Source organism: Podarcis melisellensis (genome assembly GCF_964234715.1).
Source record: "Podarcis melisellensis genome assembly, chromosome: 2".
Lineage (NCBI taxonomy): Eukaryota > Metazoa > Chordata > Lepidosauria > Squamata > Lacertidae > Podarcis > Podarcis melisellensis.
The window spans coordinates 72,107,668-72,122,112 of NC_138529.1; the positions used below are offsets into that span (position 1 = coordinate 72,107,668).

General features: G+C 41.8%; 1 protein-coding gene across 4 annotated transcripts in view; it reads left to right on the top strand.

Annotated features, from left to right (window-relative positions):
* The window catches only part of TEX264 (testis expressed 264, ER-phagy receptor), a 148,790-nt gene extending 137,443 nt beyond the window's left edge, over nucleotides 1-11,347 (top strand). For all 4 annotated transcript variants that reach the window (XM_081900374.1, XM_081900371.1, XM_081900373.1 and 1 more), the window contains one exon: nucleotides 7,800-11,347. In XM_081900374.1, the coding sequence (XP_081756500.1) occupies nucleotides 7,800-8,122 (323 nt within the window). In that variant the 3' untranslated portion in view covers nucleotides 8,123-11,347. The remainder of the gene's footprint in view (nucleotides 1-7,799) is intronic.
* Nucleotides 11,348-14,445: the final 3,098 nt, after the last annotated feature.

The following is a 14,445-nucleotide window of genomic DNA, read 5'->3' on the forward strand; positions in this document are numbered from 1 at the left end:
GAGCTTCTCCATGCTTTGCCTTGAGACTAGCCAATTTTGGCTCCCACCTATTTCTGTGCTAAATACTGGTTGGTTCTGGGGTCATCGCAATATGGAATGGGAGTCTACTAATCAGTGAAGTCAGAGGTTCTAATTCTTACTGCAGCCACACTCCAGACAGCTCTCCAAATCATAGCAACTTTCCTTGGGAAAAAATCTTATTCCTTTTTGGAACTACAAGATGCTGCTGTTCAAGTGCCGAGAGAGTGAAGATTCCATTCTCTGCAACCTAGGTTTCTCCTTAAGAGATAACATCTGTATCCCTTGTAACAACTGCTTATGGCCTCAGAGCACTTTCACCACATTTTTGTCCCGAGGTGGGTGGGGTTAGTTTAAACTTGCGAATGTGGGTAAAGTTGGATAGGGCAGAAAAACAGCTCTTTCTACTCAAACAGTAGTCCCCAGAATCGTTGCTATTACATTTGAACGGTCTGATGCATGCACACATTTTCTTTCCTGTTAACAGATGCAACCTTAAAGGATGGGTGCTCTTGGTTACCAATAGTCATTCTTTATCATGAAGAAATATAACACTTGAGCTCCCTTTCTTTGATACCAATGTCTCCTCCACTAGCTACAATGAGTGTAGTCTTTGTAAAAGCACCAGTTTCCAACATCTGAGTATGCATGATGCAGGATACACTGTGATACCACTCCAGGGCCCTAGGAAATTCCAAAATACACAGGCACCTGTTGTGGTATACATAGCCTGAGTGTTACAGAAAGTGAGCCCTTTTGTAGCTAGTCTGTCTACTTAGTCCACCAAATGAGTCTCACAAGGTCTCAGACCATTTTTGACAGTGTGTTGCTTGCTGTCAGATATTTTTCGTACTTGGATGTGCTTGTAAGACACCATAGCCCCAGGAAGGAAGCGCTATGCCTGTGCTCTCAGCTTTCTCTCAAGGGAATGGTGAAGATGTACTACCTGCCTGTGCTAAAGTTTGTGCTTTTCTAATCACTTATTCCCTCTCCAGGCTTTGCTGTGGTTTTCATGCAAGCACTTGTCTCCTTGGGCAGCAATTACCTGTGAGAATCTCATTGGAGAGAGCGCAGCTAGCTTCATGTGACAGTTGTGCAAAAAAACACAGGAGTTGTATTTAAAGTAAATGCAAACTTTATTCTCCTGCCAGGGAGGCTAATGGTCCTGTATAAGGAAAGGCAGGGGGGAGGTAGGTGCCAAGCACCTCCGCAAGCCTTATTTTATTCTGGATCTACGGTTTCTGGAGCTGAGCACTTTAGTGAGCGATATACATTCTGGATGTTGTGGACTGCAACTCCCATCATATCTGATCATTGGCCCTGCTGTCTGGAGCTAACGGGAACTGTAGCCTACAATATTTGAGAAGCATCATAATGACTACCCCTGGTCTGCTACCTCAGCCCTCATACTTTCCAGGGGGTAGCTTTTGCCTCCCTAGGATATCTGTAGGAATGACATGACACCTTTTGTTGAAGCCTTTTGGGCTTGCATTTAGAAAATGCTAGAAAGCAGCCTAGATATCAGCAAACCTTTATCTAAGGCATGGAGCCAGGCAATAATTTGAAGACATGCTACTGGCACTTGGTTGTTCTGTTATTTCACCTGGTACTTCAGTTTTCCCTGAGATGTTCTGCCTGTCTGAAGCGTTGTCGTTGTTGTTTGTTGTTGTTGTTGTTTAGTCGTTTAGTTGTGTCCGACTCTTCGTGACCCCATGGACCAGAGCACGCCAGGCATGTCTGAAGCGTAGTCCCGCTATTTCATTTTCATATACTAACGCAGTTCTTCCATGGGTCCAAATTTAGACATAGACCTATATGATTCCTCAGCCCTTTTTGGCTACTTCATTCTTATCTGATGTGCTGTTCCAGCCTCCTCTCTCTTTTTTGTCCAGTCATTTTTCTGTATGCATGGCAGGTAGGGATGAAAGCAGTAGCCACACTTTTTCTTTAAAAGATACCTTATGCTAGGGAGAATTACAGAGCATGCCCCTGTGTTATTCCCAAGAAGCAGGTATATGATTGAAGCCTTAAAATCATTGTTCATGTTTCTTACTTAATAATATTTCACAAGACCGGGAGGAAAGATGAGGAGATGCTTTTACTATTGTGTACATTAAAGCCATTTGTCCCTGAATTGGCCAGGAAGACAAGGATTATGTTCCAGGGGCAGTAACTGTAAACACATTCTTATTCAAGAGATTTGTTCCTGGGGGCCAGAGTCAATTGCTTAGGTCTCAGGACACTTACATGTGGGGTTAAGTTTCTTGGTGCACTTTGTAGAAATAGTGACGTTTCCAAGTCCATGGTTTTATTGATTCTTTTATTGACAAGTGCTTGCTAAGGGAGAACAGATTGTGCTTTATAGCTATTGATGAGCCTTCTCAAGGGAAGAGTCAGAACAACTATAAAAGGCTGCTTTCCTAGATCCCAGCAGATTTTTCTTGTTATTAATGCCAACATCCATGTGGCTGTAATGGGGGGAAGAATCATTGTCAGTGTGGAAGAAGGGACCCGGATTGTGGACGAGCACTTCTGGGAAGGATCTCCTTGCAAGCCAGCAGGAGGGCCAGGGTCCCCTGGGTGCAGCTGCGTGGCCACAGCCCAGCTACCACCGTTGGCGCACGTCCCTCCCCGGCCCTGCGGTGCCTTCACACAAGACACCTCAGGTAGATAGTTAAGAGTTTAGGCGGCTTCAGTGGCAGGCGCCTGGCACCCCCCAGAATTCAGCACCCGGGTGCCCCGCACCCCTTGCACCCCTGGGTAAAGACGGCTTTGCCTGAAGAGACGGTTGCTGACACCAGCTTCTAAGTGGCTTTTACCTCGAGCCAAATTCCACCCCAGTGAAATATTCCCACAACCCAGTCCAGCAACAGGGGACAGTCTGTGTCTACACCCTGAAGCACCTCTGGTTGTATTTCTGGCTGCTTGGTCCATTTAGTCAACTTTAAATACCTGCTTGTGTAACCTTCCTCTGGTAAGACCTTTACACAGGGCAGCCTCTCAGAACAATGTAGCCGCTGACTCCCTACACCTGATCTTCAGGCTTCAACATTTCCCTCAACATATTTCTGGTCTCTCCCCACTCCCTCCCTCATCTGCTCCAACACTCAACTGTCCAAATCACAACCGTCTCTCTATCTCTCACTGACAAAATGATGTTGTATCTCTTCTCTCACCTGTTACCAAGATCTCCTGCTACACAGACTTGCAACATCGCAACAGTACAAGGGATCTAACTTTCAAAGAATGTTTTCATTCATAAACAATCATAGACAGACATATCTCTATCTCTGTCTGTCTCTGTCTCTGTCTCTGTCTATCTCTATCTCTCTCTATCATCTCTATCTCTATCTCTATCATCTCTATCTCTATCTCTATCTAGTAGCTTTTCTCCACAGCCACCAACTTGGATAACTTTGAAAAAGGGTTAGACAAATTTATGGCGAGTAAGCCACAATGGCTATGTTCTATCTCCACTGTTGGAGGCAATGGGCAAGATTCAACTAATGAGTCCCATCAGTGGAAGCCCTGCGCAAGGACTTCCACTTGCGCAATGAGTTTTGCACCTCCCTATAGCATCCCTGAAAAGTGGCTCTGGAGGATTAAGAAAACCCCTGGAACAGCACGTGGTGGGGTGGGGAGAGGAGATTGTTCCATCTGGCAAGACAAAAGACATGCCCTGACAGAAGGCTCATAAGAGTGTGGCATGAAATTCCTCCCACAATTTCTCTTGAATCCAGATCAACTTATGGTGCCTGTAGCTCTTATCTTTCAGCTTGACTACATGCCATGCTGAGACGTTCCCCAAACCGCAATTAGAACCAATGTTATTAATAAAAAAGAATTGGAGTAATACTAGCTTAGCTTTGTTGCCTCAGAAAAAAAATGTGTGCACTTACCTTTGCTATTTGTAAATATGTGCTTGCTTCCTGCAGCCTGTGTAGTAGTCACTATTCTAACTGAAGAGCACATGAGTTGTGTATGGAATAATGTGATCATGCATAACATGGAGAATGCCAGAGATTTGGGTGATTGAAAGTTTCTCATTTTCTAAAAACAAAGCAATAATACTGGGAAAAATAGACCCAAAATTTTAGAAATAAATAATTGAACCTTAGAAGAATATAGTTGATAAGAAAACAAGCTTATCTGGTTTTACAACGAGCACTGGGTATCCAAACAACAAGAGGTTGGTGACCACATCTTCACAATTCTGTGAGATACAGAAAGCTGCCTTAAAGTGAGTCAACCCTGCATTTCAGACAGGAATGTTCCTCAATCCTGCTACCAAAAACCTTTAACTGGAGATGCCATGGATTGAACATGGGATCTTCCACAAGGAAGCATGAGCTATGGACTCTCTATCAGATGCAACTGTGCTAAAAGGGGGCTTTAGAAGACATTATATATGCATGCATCATTCTCTGTTTTTAAAAAATGTGCTTGGACTTCCTTGTATACTTTGCCATTGTCTGGACCCACAGATTCTAGCAGCAGGAGCTAAACTATTTACAGCAGGGTTGTTGCAGTGTAGCGGCATCACAGAACAGGACTTAGCTTAAAGAGCAACACCATCACCAAGGGGGCTTACACTTCACAAACTGCAGTGAAAGGAGAGGGAAACTTTCCATCAAACATCTAATGTCCCCTTTGGAGTTATATTTAAGTTTGTTGACCACACACACACAAAAGCCTTAGGCACACTATGTTCCCAAAATGCAAACTTTGTTGTTCCTCATGCGTCACTCGTGATTGGGGATAGTAGTGCTGGAGGGGGCAGGTTTTAGTGCTGCCTTTGTGGAAGTGCGGGGAGCTGGACCTAATGCTAGAAAAGCATCTGAAGAATAAAGGTGGTCTTTTAAAAGCACTCAGGTTTCCAGGCCAGTTACTTACTCTCTTAACAATAAAGCGGTTCTTATTTGCGAACCAGGCAACACTAAGGGAGAATCAAACAGGAATAGCTAACAAGCACCAACATCCTGCAGAAATCTATACGCTATTCTACACCAGTATGTTAAGGACTGGATAAAGGTCTGGTAGTTGAAAGTGGAAAGAGGAGGGTGAGAAGGAAAGGTTCTGGAGGACCCAGAATGTGTCTTGGAGCCAATTATATAAGGGATGGCTATTTTTGTGTGTGCGGGGAGCTGAGGGCCACATTTATCCTTCTCAACCCTTCGGGACTACATACCAGTAGCAAATATGGACAAAAGTAGGTGTGGCCACATCACACTCTCACATGCACACTATGATATGCACACTGTCATATGCACACACACATACAGAGGACATACACAGGCACATAGACTCCCTTCTCATCTGATCCATACAAACCATTTGAGGGGAGGAGCTTATCACCGTTCTCCACCCATCACATGATTGATTTGTTGAGACGAGGGCCAGATGATTTGTATTTCTGTCCACTGCTCTACTGTGTCTACTTTAATTAGACTTTTTTTTCTGCCACTGCCAAAATTTGAGAAAAATTTCCTTTGGCTGTAGGTGATTCCCGCCCCCCCCCAAACTGGTGTTTAGCCACCCCTGATGTATATTATGTGTCTCCTGTTATATTATATGTATATTAACTGCCTCCTGTTAAATTTAAGGAGCTCACAAAGATCATTTTCCTACAGCACATGTTCAAAACATTGTTATTAGGAAGAGACTTTGGTTCAAGGGAACCACCCTGCTCCCTTTTTTCTTGATTCTTCCTAAACAAAGACTTCACTGTGGAGTATCCATGTAAAATCTGTCAATATCCACATAGCAATTTAGGGGAGGGGACTCTGTTCCACCTTTTGCTATAGATGAGTTCTGTAGTTTGAGTGAGCAGGCAGTAAGATACGTATGCGCGGGATATTTTCATGTCCCTGCTGGGTAAGCTGGTAACTGTAAGTTTATGAAATGCAAGAAGACACAGCTTGCCTTGTGCAAACATGAATGCATTATTGGCTGCCACTGGAAGCCCTCGCCCCAATCCAAGAATGGTTGAAGCATGCAAAGTGGGAACTACCCATCCACCCACTCACTCTAATCCGTCACATGTGTGCCTAGGCTTGCTCCTTGCTGGAGTGCTGCTGTTGTTATGAAGGGAATTCCACAATACATTTTTTAAACAGCTGAGCATATAATCATGTTTTTATGACTTTTAATAGCAAGCTTGCCCTTGGCTACCTGTCTATCAAGTTTCAGCTGTTGTGTGATTCCATTCCTCCTCTTTTTTCTCTTCATGTTTCAGTTTCAGTATTTAGTTACATACTAAATGCTGCTGTAGGAAACCCTAGAAGGAGTTTCTTTCAAAATTGGAAATGTTAACAAAGTTCTTTCATACAATCTTTGTATTCTACTTCTAAGCCTGTTAAGGGGAAAGCCATGACATTTCAGTAAGGGGACAGGATTGCAAGATAGGAGACACATTTTGTCCAGTAGAGGGCAATATGAATGCACTTTCCTCATGTCAACATTCTCTAAAGCTCTTTGGTTTAGCCAAAGAGAGTATGTGAAAGTATGTTTACCAATGTTTCCTAGTAAAGGTATCTTCTAATACGTTCCAGATATGTTCCAGATATTCCAACACACATTGTTTTTGCATTTCAAGCAGAGAATACATTTAGAGCTCAATTTTATGTTGGGCCACGGTGTTGAACAAATGTTCGCAGGTCATTCTGTTGAGAAGGGAAATAACAGTGTGATCCAAATCATGGGCACCATGTCTACCCTATTTTGCAATTGCTTTCCAATTTTGTAGCTATAGTTTCTGTACTAACTTGTGACAAGTTACCACTAAACTTGGCTGGGGTTTGCTGCCTTTTTATTGAACGGAGATCAGAAAGCTCTTACTCCTCTTTCTTTTCTTAAAAATTCATCCATACTTTCCTGTGAGACAAGCCTAAGTCAATCATCCTGAGTTACTAGTAAATTTATTTAATTAGATTCAATCATGCAGTTTTCTTTCCTAAGAGGACCTAAGCTGTCAAAAGATTATTTCCCTGGAATAATCCAGTCTGATATGGGGGAAGGGGGTCACCGACTGTACAGAGACACCCCTTGCTCATGAAATCTCTGCCCAGCTAGGAGGAACAGTTTGTCACTCTCTCAGGTCATCCAGGTAAGTAACTGTAGATACAGAGTCCTTAAGATAGAAGGGTTAATACTGGTTTATTATCAACACAAGATTGGAACAACAATGAATTAGAATACTATTTAATGTTTCTTTTTCTAATGCGTTAAATTATGATTTGCCTTCCTGAACAATTCTTGCTTTAATAGCTACTGGTTTGCCAATTTTGCAGTGTGCTGATCTGGGTGGTCTTCAAGGATCTTGACAGCCAAGCATCTAAGCCTAGAAGCCAATCTCTGTTTGCTTTGCCTTCTTGAACGCTTTGGTGGGAATGAACACCACAGGATTACTATTTTGGACCGTAGATTTATCTTCTAAACTATGTCTCTGGCCAAACCCAAGGGTCTTAAATTAGTAAGATAACATATGATACAGTCCATTATGCAGCCAATCCATTATACAGTCCATTATACAGTCAATGGATCCATTTAGCTTGGTATAGGCTTTTGCTGCTTATCACACTCTTAAACCCCTCCCCATGTCCTTGTGATATACTTTTTGGTGGGATGAAACTGCATGCATTTTTTAAAGCTCCTATTGCTTGAAGAATCCAAAGTATGTTCAAATAAATGCAAGAGTGGAGATGTGTAGTGGGCGCTTCTTCATGGTTCTGAGTTTATAATCTTTCCCCAGTATTAACTCTTTGTTCTTCTTTTACATAAAGGGGCCGACACCTTAAGTGAGAACAGCTCTGTCAGCTTGGAGACTACAACCAACAGCAGAGATACTTCAGTGGCTACCTCCATCTTGTCCCCCTTCACGTCTGGCCACAGCCGAGATGAGGTGGACAATCGCAGTGAGCACAGTTACAGCGAGTCAGGGGCTAGTGGCTCCTCCTTTGAGGAACTGGACTTGGAAGGCAATGGTGATGGTGATGGAATGGCAGGTCTGTCGGCTGACCTTGGTTCTGTTGAAGACCAGGACACCGCCAAGGCCAAATGGACCAAGGAGCCTATTGCCCTGGAGAAAAAAAGGGGCGAAGAATAAAGCCATTTCTTTTCTTGTGTTTCTTGGGGATTGGAAAGAGAAACTGATCATCTCTCTTGCTTCTTTTCTGTCCAGCCAAAAGATTTCGGTCACTAATCTATGTTGAGACCTGTCCTACTCTTTGTCTGCAGACAAGTATTTGGGGTGTTATAAAGGAAGAGCAGTTATATCCAGGGGAATTGTAGCTGGTTTTCACTCTCCTGTAGCCAGACTTAAAGATTTGTGCTGTAACAGGAAACTGGGAGTGGGATGGTGTGAAGTAGTGCTGGGGAGCTTCAGTGTTGAACAGCACAGTGTATTTCAGTATGTGGGTGTATAAGAGTCAGTGCATAACTATGCAGAGATCACTCTTCCTGAGCCTGTAGATGCATTTGCGTGTAGACTGCCCTCTTGCATCTCTTTACTGCTTCCTGCGCTCCTTCCCATTTACCCCCTAATCAGACTGTTTCTGTGCAACTCACGCACATTCATTGGCACCACATCTATTGACACCAAAGAGCAGTAGTTACATTTGAAATTGAAAACTGTAGTGCAAACCTTTAACCCTTAAATGTATGCCTGAGTTTTCTTGATCCGTAATGCACTTAACAGCTTCCCTTTCAAAGGTTAAAAGTTTCTGAGCAGGCTTATCATGATCCCAAACACTCACGTGTTGCTTCTGCTCCCTTTCCTATTCTTCTTCACTTGCCTGTACAACCCACTTTCACTGTCTTCTCTCTCTTAGATTACATGATCATGCACATACAACTGTAGCACCCGTTAACATTTTATGCTATGCCTCCAGGAAGTGAACTTGAGAAGTTCCTTGTCTAGTTTCAGATTTTTTTTTTAAAAAAAAAAGTCCACATGAAAGGAATAGCCATCACACTTGACATAAATGGTGTCCTCTTCCTGCATTCTTGGCAAAGAGGTTGTGGAGAATGGGTACTATTGCAATAAAACAGGGCAACAATACAACAGAAATGACACAACCATGTTTTCTCCAGTGGTGATTCTCAGAGGTTGTGATGCAGTGGAAGGAATGGAATATTCTTGTGTTCAGTGCAGTGAAGTGACAGATTTGCTACAATATCCCAGATATAATGGTAACCATAGTGGGTTTGACATAATGTTGTGTGCCAGTGTTGGAAGTTTATATTTTAATTCTTCTCACAATTTCTGCATATTCTTCTGGATCAAATAATTTCCACACAGAGAAACAAGTTACAGAGTCTACCCTTAATGCAAGATAAGAATTTCTATACCTTTCATTGCAGTACACCCCTTAGAAGGATGAAGTGAAGATGGTCTTTATTTTACATTGGTAATAATATCTGGAAGCTGGGCTGGGTCAAACCTGCCTCCATCAAAACCACCCTGAGGGCTCTGTACCAGATTTTTCACTGCTGTCACTCTAATGAATGTCTTGTACTGAGAAATCAACTGATGAGAATCATGTCACACAGTCTGAATTCAGAGCTCTATTGTGGGTTAAGGAAGGTATCAAGGCCACAGGAGGAAAGAAATACATATGTGTGTGTATTTGGGGTACGTGTGTGAAATATTGAAAAGTTCTAATGCTCCCCACCATATTCTTCATACTCTTGCTTACATCCTCTCTTGAAGGTCTTGGATCAATGGCTCACTCTGTTTCTTAATGGAATTGGATCCATATAGTGGGCAGAGATGTTCGACGTTCAGCCACCTTCAAGACCTTCTTTGTTTCTGAGCATTGACTCAGCCTGGTGGGAAATCAATGGGATGCAGTGTTAGAACCTTCTCCCTTGGGCTGTGTGGTCCATAAGGCTGCTAACTCCCTCCTCCAAGCAATCACCATTGATTCCTTCCTTTCTTCTTTGTGCTGTTATTGCTGTGGTCTATAACCTTTATATTTCTCTTCTGGCTTACTATCCCTTGGTATTTAATTCTATGTTCATGTTCCCCCAATCCTGATTTACCATGATATCCAAATCAGTAATTCCACTTTAGCTGAAATTAGGAGGGACGATGCAAGCAGACACATTTTCAATATATGGGGAGCTGGATATGTTCCATCCCCATTGTGCCTGGATTCTGTATAGCATTCTCACACATGCTATCGGGTAGCTTTCCCATCCACCTAGATATTAACTTCATTCACTGGCACTGCACAGTTGATGTTAGTATGGTACATGGAATTACTTGAATGAGCATCATTCCAGCTATCCCAATTTAGCACCCAGTAGATTTTCTTCTGCCCATTGCTGAGCATGGCTTCCAAACGTGCAGCATAGAGCATCTGTTCATATATTTCTACATGTGAGTATATCTATATGCAAATGAGTGTATATGTCCACAAGTACCCTTGGGTATGTGTGATGGTTTGTGCACTTGTGAGCGCCTGGGTCTGCTCACTTTGCGCATAGACCTGTGTGCACATGTGCACAGACTCGGAGACAGAACAGACACGACACCATAAATGAAATTGCAATGTATTGAATGGAGTCGTGTTTAATTTGGACCTCATACTGTGGTCTTCCCATTTTCCATATGCATAAATGCTCCTTTTTCTGAGTAATAGGGATGTAATTAGAACATAGGAAGTTGCAGGACTAGCAGGAGACATATAGACAGGACTGTATTATGGCTTTCCTCATATTTCATTTGACAGATACAAAAATACTATTCTCTCTGTTATGTAGAATAGGGGAAGCAGGTAAAATATCTTCAGCTTATAATAACTGCTGCTTGTTAGTGAATTCTGAAGTAATGGAGGCAAAGACACCAGCATCAATGACTTGTTTATTTCCCCCCCATGATAGCTTGTTTGTATAAAGCTTGTTTACCTCCCATTGTGAATACACATATGGGAGGACATTACAAATCCTCTTTTGTGTGCCATGTGCATACACATATACATGATTGTAAGTTACATCATTTCTTGTTATTGTTTGTGTGTGTTTGTGTCATGGCATATAAATTCTGTGTTCCCACATGCATACAGCCCCTTGTTATATTATGTAGCCAAGCACAGATGAATGTGCTTCTTACATGTTAATCATCTTTTTGCTTATATGTTTGAAGTCAACAAGGCACATGTATAGTACTCTGGCTGTATCATCTCACAATTCATGTGCACTTGGGAAACATGAGATAAATTACCCTAGTGTGGAAAACTTGCATTTTAGGGAGAAAATAAAGCTTAGAAATCTTAGTTTAGCTTTCTCCCTGTCATGCAAGCTTTCCACATGCAGGGAGTTTTTTTTTGTTTTTTTTTTTAAAAGCTTTTCATCAATAATCTCTCATATATTCCATTCATGTGAAGAAATCTACTCCATTCCAGCCCAAATAGCTCAGAGGCTAAAGTATGAAGTTTTAATTGGACTGTGTTAGCTTGTTGACAGAGTACAAATTTTCTATAACCATCTTTGAATAGGAGCACAGGTGAGTTTAAGGTTGGAGTTCATTTGTTTGTTTGTTTGTTTGTTACTTTTCACTCTTCCTCCTCCTAAGAGTTGAGTTGATAATAGGTAAAGAGCATGAACAGATTCACTGAGTATTTGGAGCTGTTTGAGTTTAATGTGTTAAGCCACTGTTGAGTTCATTTCTTTGGTTCTGCTGAGATGAGGAAGCAACCTTCACTAGACATGTGTAGACAATGGCAGTTATCCACAAGCCATTTATTTTGGAGTAGACATACTGTAATGGTAATTACAGTTGAAGGGTAAAAAATGACAGCTTCCCATCAACTGTGCTTTAAATATTCCAGTACAGATTCAAGCTAGTGAGAGGAGCATATTGATTAACCTGCCATGATCTGAACCATGAACAGGAGAAGCCATCCGTACATATACTTTCACCTATACTCCCCTTTTGTCAAAATTCTCAATGAATCGGTGCTTTGTGTAAGAGTTGCCTGAGTAGTTATACATAGTTTCTCCAGAAGCGAGCACATGACCTAGTGTCTCCTTCCTCTGAAGCCCACCTCTCCCCTTAACGGATTCTACAAGCTCTGAGTTGTCATCTTTGTGAACGTCCAGCATTTTGCAGACAAATAATTTCAGATATGAGTCCAGAATCCTAACAAGCTCTGGTGTTGTATGCCACCATCCCTTGGGACAATCAATAGAGGGATTGTCACAGTATTTGAGAGACCTGCCCGCTAATGTTTCCCAGGCTGCTTCAGGCAATCTTTCACATGTCCACTTCTTCCCAAAGAATTGAATTGCCGAAGGCATAACTGGAGCCTGCTCTTATTAGGCAGCTGTCTGGCAATCTGCTCTAAGATGCTCTGCTTGTTCTGTGGCTGGGCTGGCCTCTCTCTCTCTCTTGGCACTTGCTGCGATTGTGAAGGGACTGGGTGATGAATAAAATTACCATCCATCTGTGATGAGAACACATCAGAGCATACCAAGGAGTACCAATGTTTCTTCTCTTCCATTCTAACCCTAGCTGACACAGTTTGCTATAATGGCAGTTTCAAATGCCTTGTAGCCAACACCTGGGATAGAATGTGATGCTACACAATTAACACACATGGGCAGATTTGTGTTGTTGCCTGTTGGGACATTTTACAGTTGAAGACATGCAGCTTTCCTAACAATTTCATTTTGAAGGCATAAATATCCATCGGTGTCTGCATCTCACTTTCATTAGCACCATATTCTGTGTCATCACTAAGATTCTCACTGAAAGAACTCTGATGCCTGATCAGAAGCCCATTTAAGTTCACAAGAGTCTGTCATTAATCACAATGAAGTTGTGATACTAAGAAATAACAGCCTGGGAGCCCAGAAATCTAAAAAATGAATGCACAGTGCAACAGGATTTTTAGAGAACACAAAATGCACCCTGTGGGTTCATTTTTCTTGGTTAGTGTACGTGAATCCAAAAAAACTATAGGAGTGCAGGTCTTGATTCCCTCTAATGGTTGTTCTGGACATCTTAATGTTTGAGGTTTTATTTTATTTTATTGCTTTACTTACGTTTAAGCTTCCCTTCTTCCACTTAACTATCAATGTGTCACAACATTTTTTCAGTTGCAAAACCACCCTTAGCAGGAAGAGAAATGCAGAAGGCTCCCTTCACATTCCAACTGCACCCCACAGTAGTAGACTTGCATCTGAATGATGTCTAGATTCATGACAATCAACCTCTTTCTCCAGCCACCTACAGGAAGGGTAGGTCTCAACTGCCATCTCCCACCCCTGCCCTATTCTTTTCTTCATGGTTATATTCAAGTGCTAATTCATAGGTACATACAAATCATAGCAGAGAGGTGTTTGGAATTCCAAGCCCAAACTTTAAAAGTTCGTACCAGAGAGGTGTTTGGAATTCCAAGCCCAAACTTTAAAAGTTCGTAGGTTACATATGGTTGATGCTGCTTTTCAGACAACATTCTGAAAACAACATTTCTTGGAAGGGAAACATTGAGAAATTTGGCTTTGCTTGAGGAACATAAAGAAGAACACGTTTCCATGGACTAATTTGTATATGTTAACCCTTAGCTGCCCTAAATTTGATTACATCTTTCATGTTTCTGTGTTTGTTCATTCTGTGCATGCAGCTCACTTACATTCCCAACTTGAATACTGATACTTGCAGGTACAGATGATGAGTTCAACAAGCCTACTTCACTTTGACTGGAACAGTTTTGGAGATGGTACATTTTGCTTGCATTCAAAGCTGGTTGGTCATAAGCTGCAAAGTGTCCATAGCAAAGTTAATTTGGGTTTTATATGCAGAAGTAGAGTTTATGACTTTGAATCCAATCATTTGCATACACAAAAGGCAGTGTGTGTTTGTGTGTACACACGTGTGTGCATACAGGAGCAGGTACTATGTTTGGAGCTGAAAGCCCCAAATTGTCATTGAGTGAGCAGCCTGCACTGAAAAGCAAAAAGAAAAGAAAACTCAGTTCTGGTTTGTCATTAAGATACTGGCAAAGCTGTCGGAGAAGTTTGCTTTTTAGTTTGGTCCTGAAGTGAAAAGCACTTGTTCTGTTATGTATTTAATCACTATTTTGATATCATGTATAAGGCTTAAAGTAATCTATGTGCCCGACTGGTTTAGACATAGTTGTTGGGAATGGGGTGGGTTGGGTAATCCTTGTTGAAATTAAAAATGGCAAACAAAAAGCAAGCCCCTGTCCTCCACACTCTGTGAACACTTCAAAACAAAATCTGAACTCTGACTGAAGTGAAACATGCCTCACTGCTAAACACCTGAGACTACATTTCAGGTACTGAAATCTGTATAGTACTTACAAAAGCAACACTTTGGAAATGTATAATGATCTTTTATATCATGGATTTGCCGTGTTATAACTTTCTGGTTTTTCAAGATTTATAAAATTGAATGCTTTT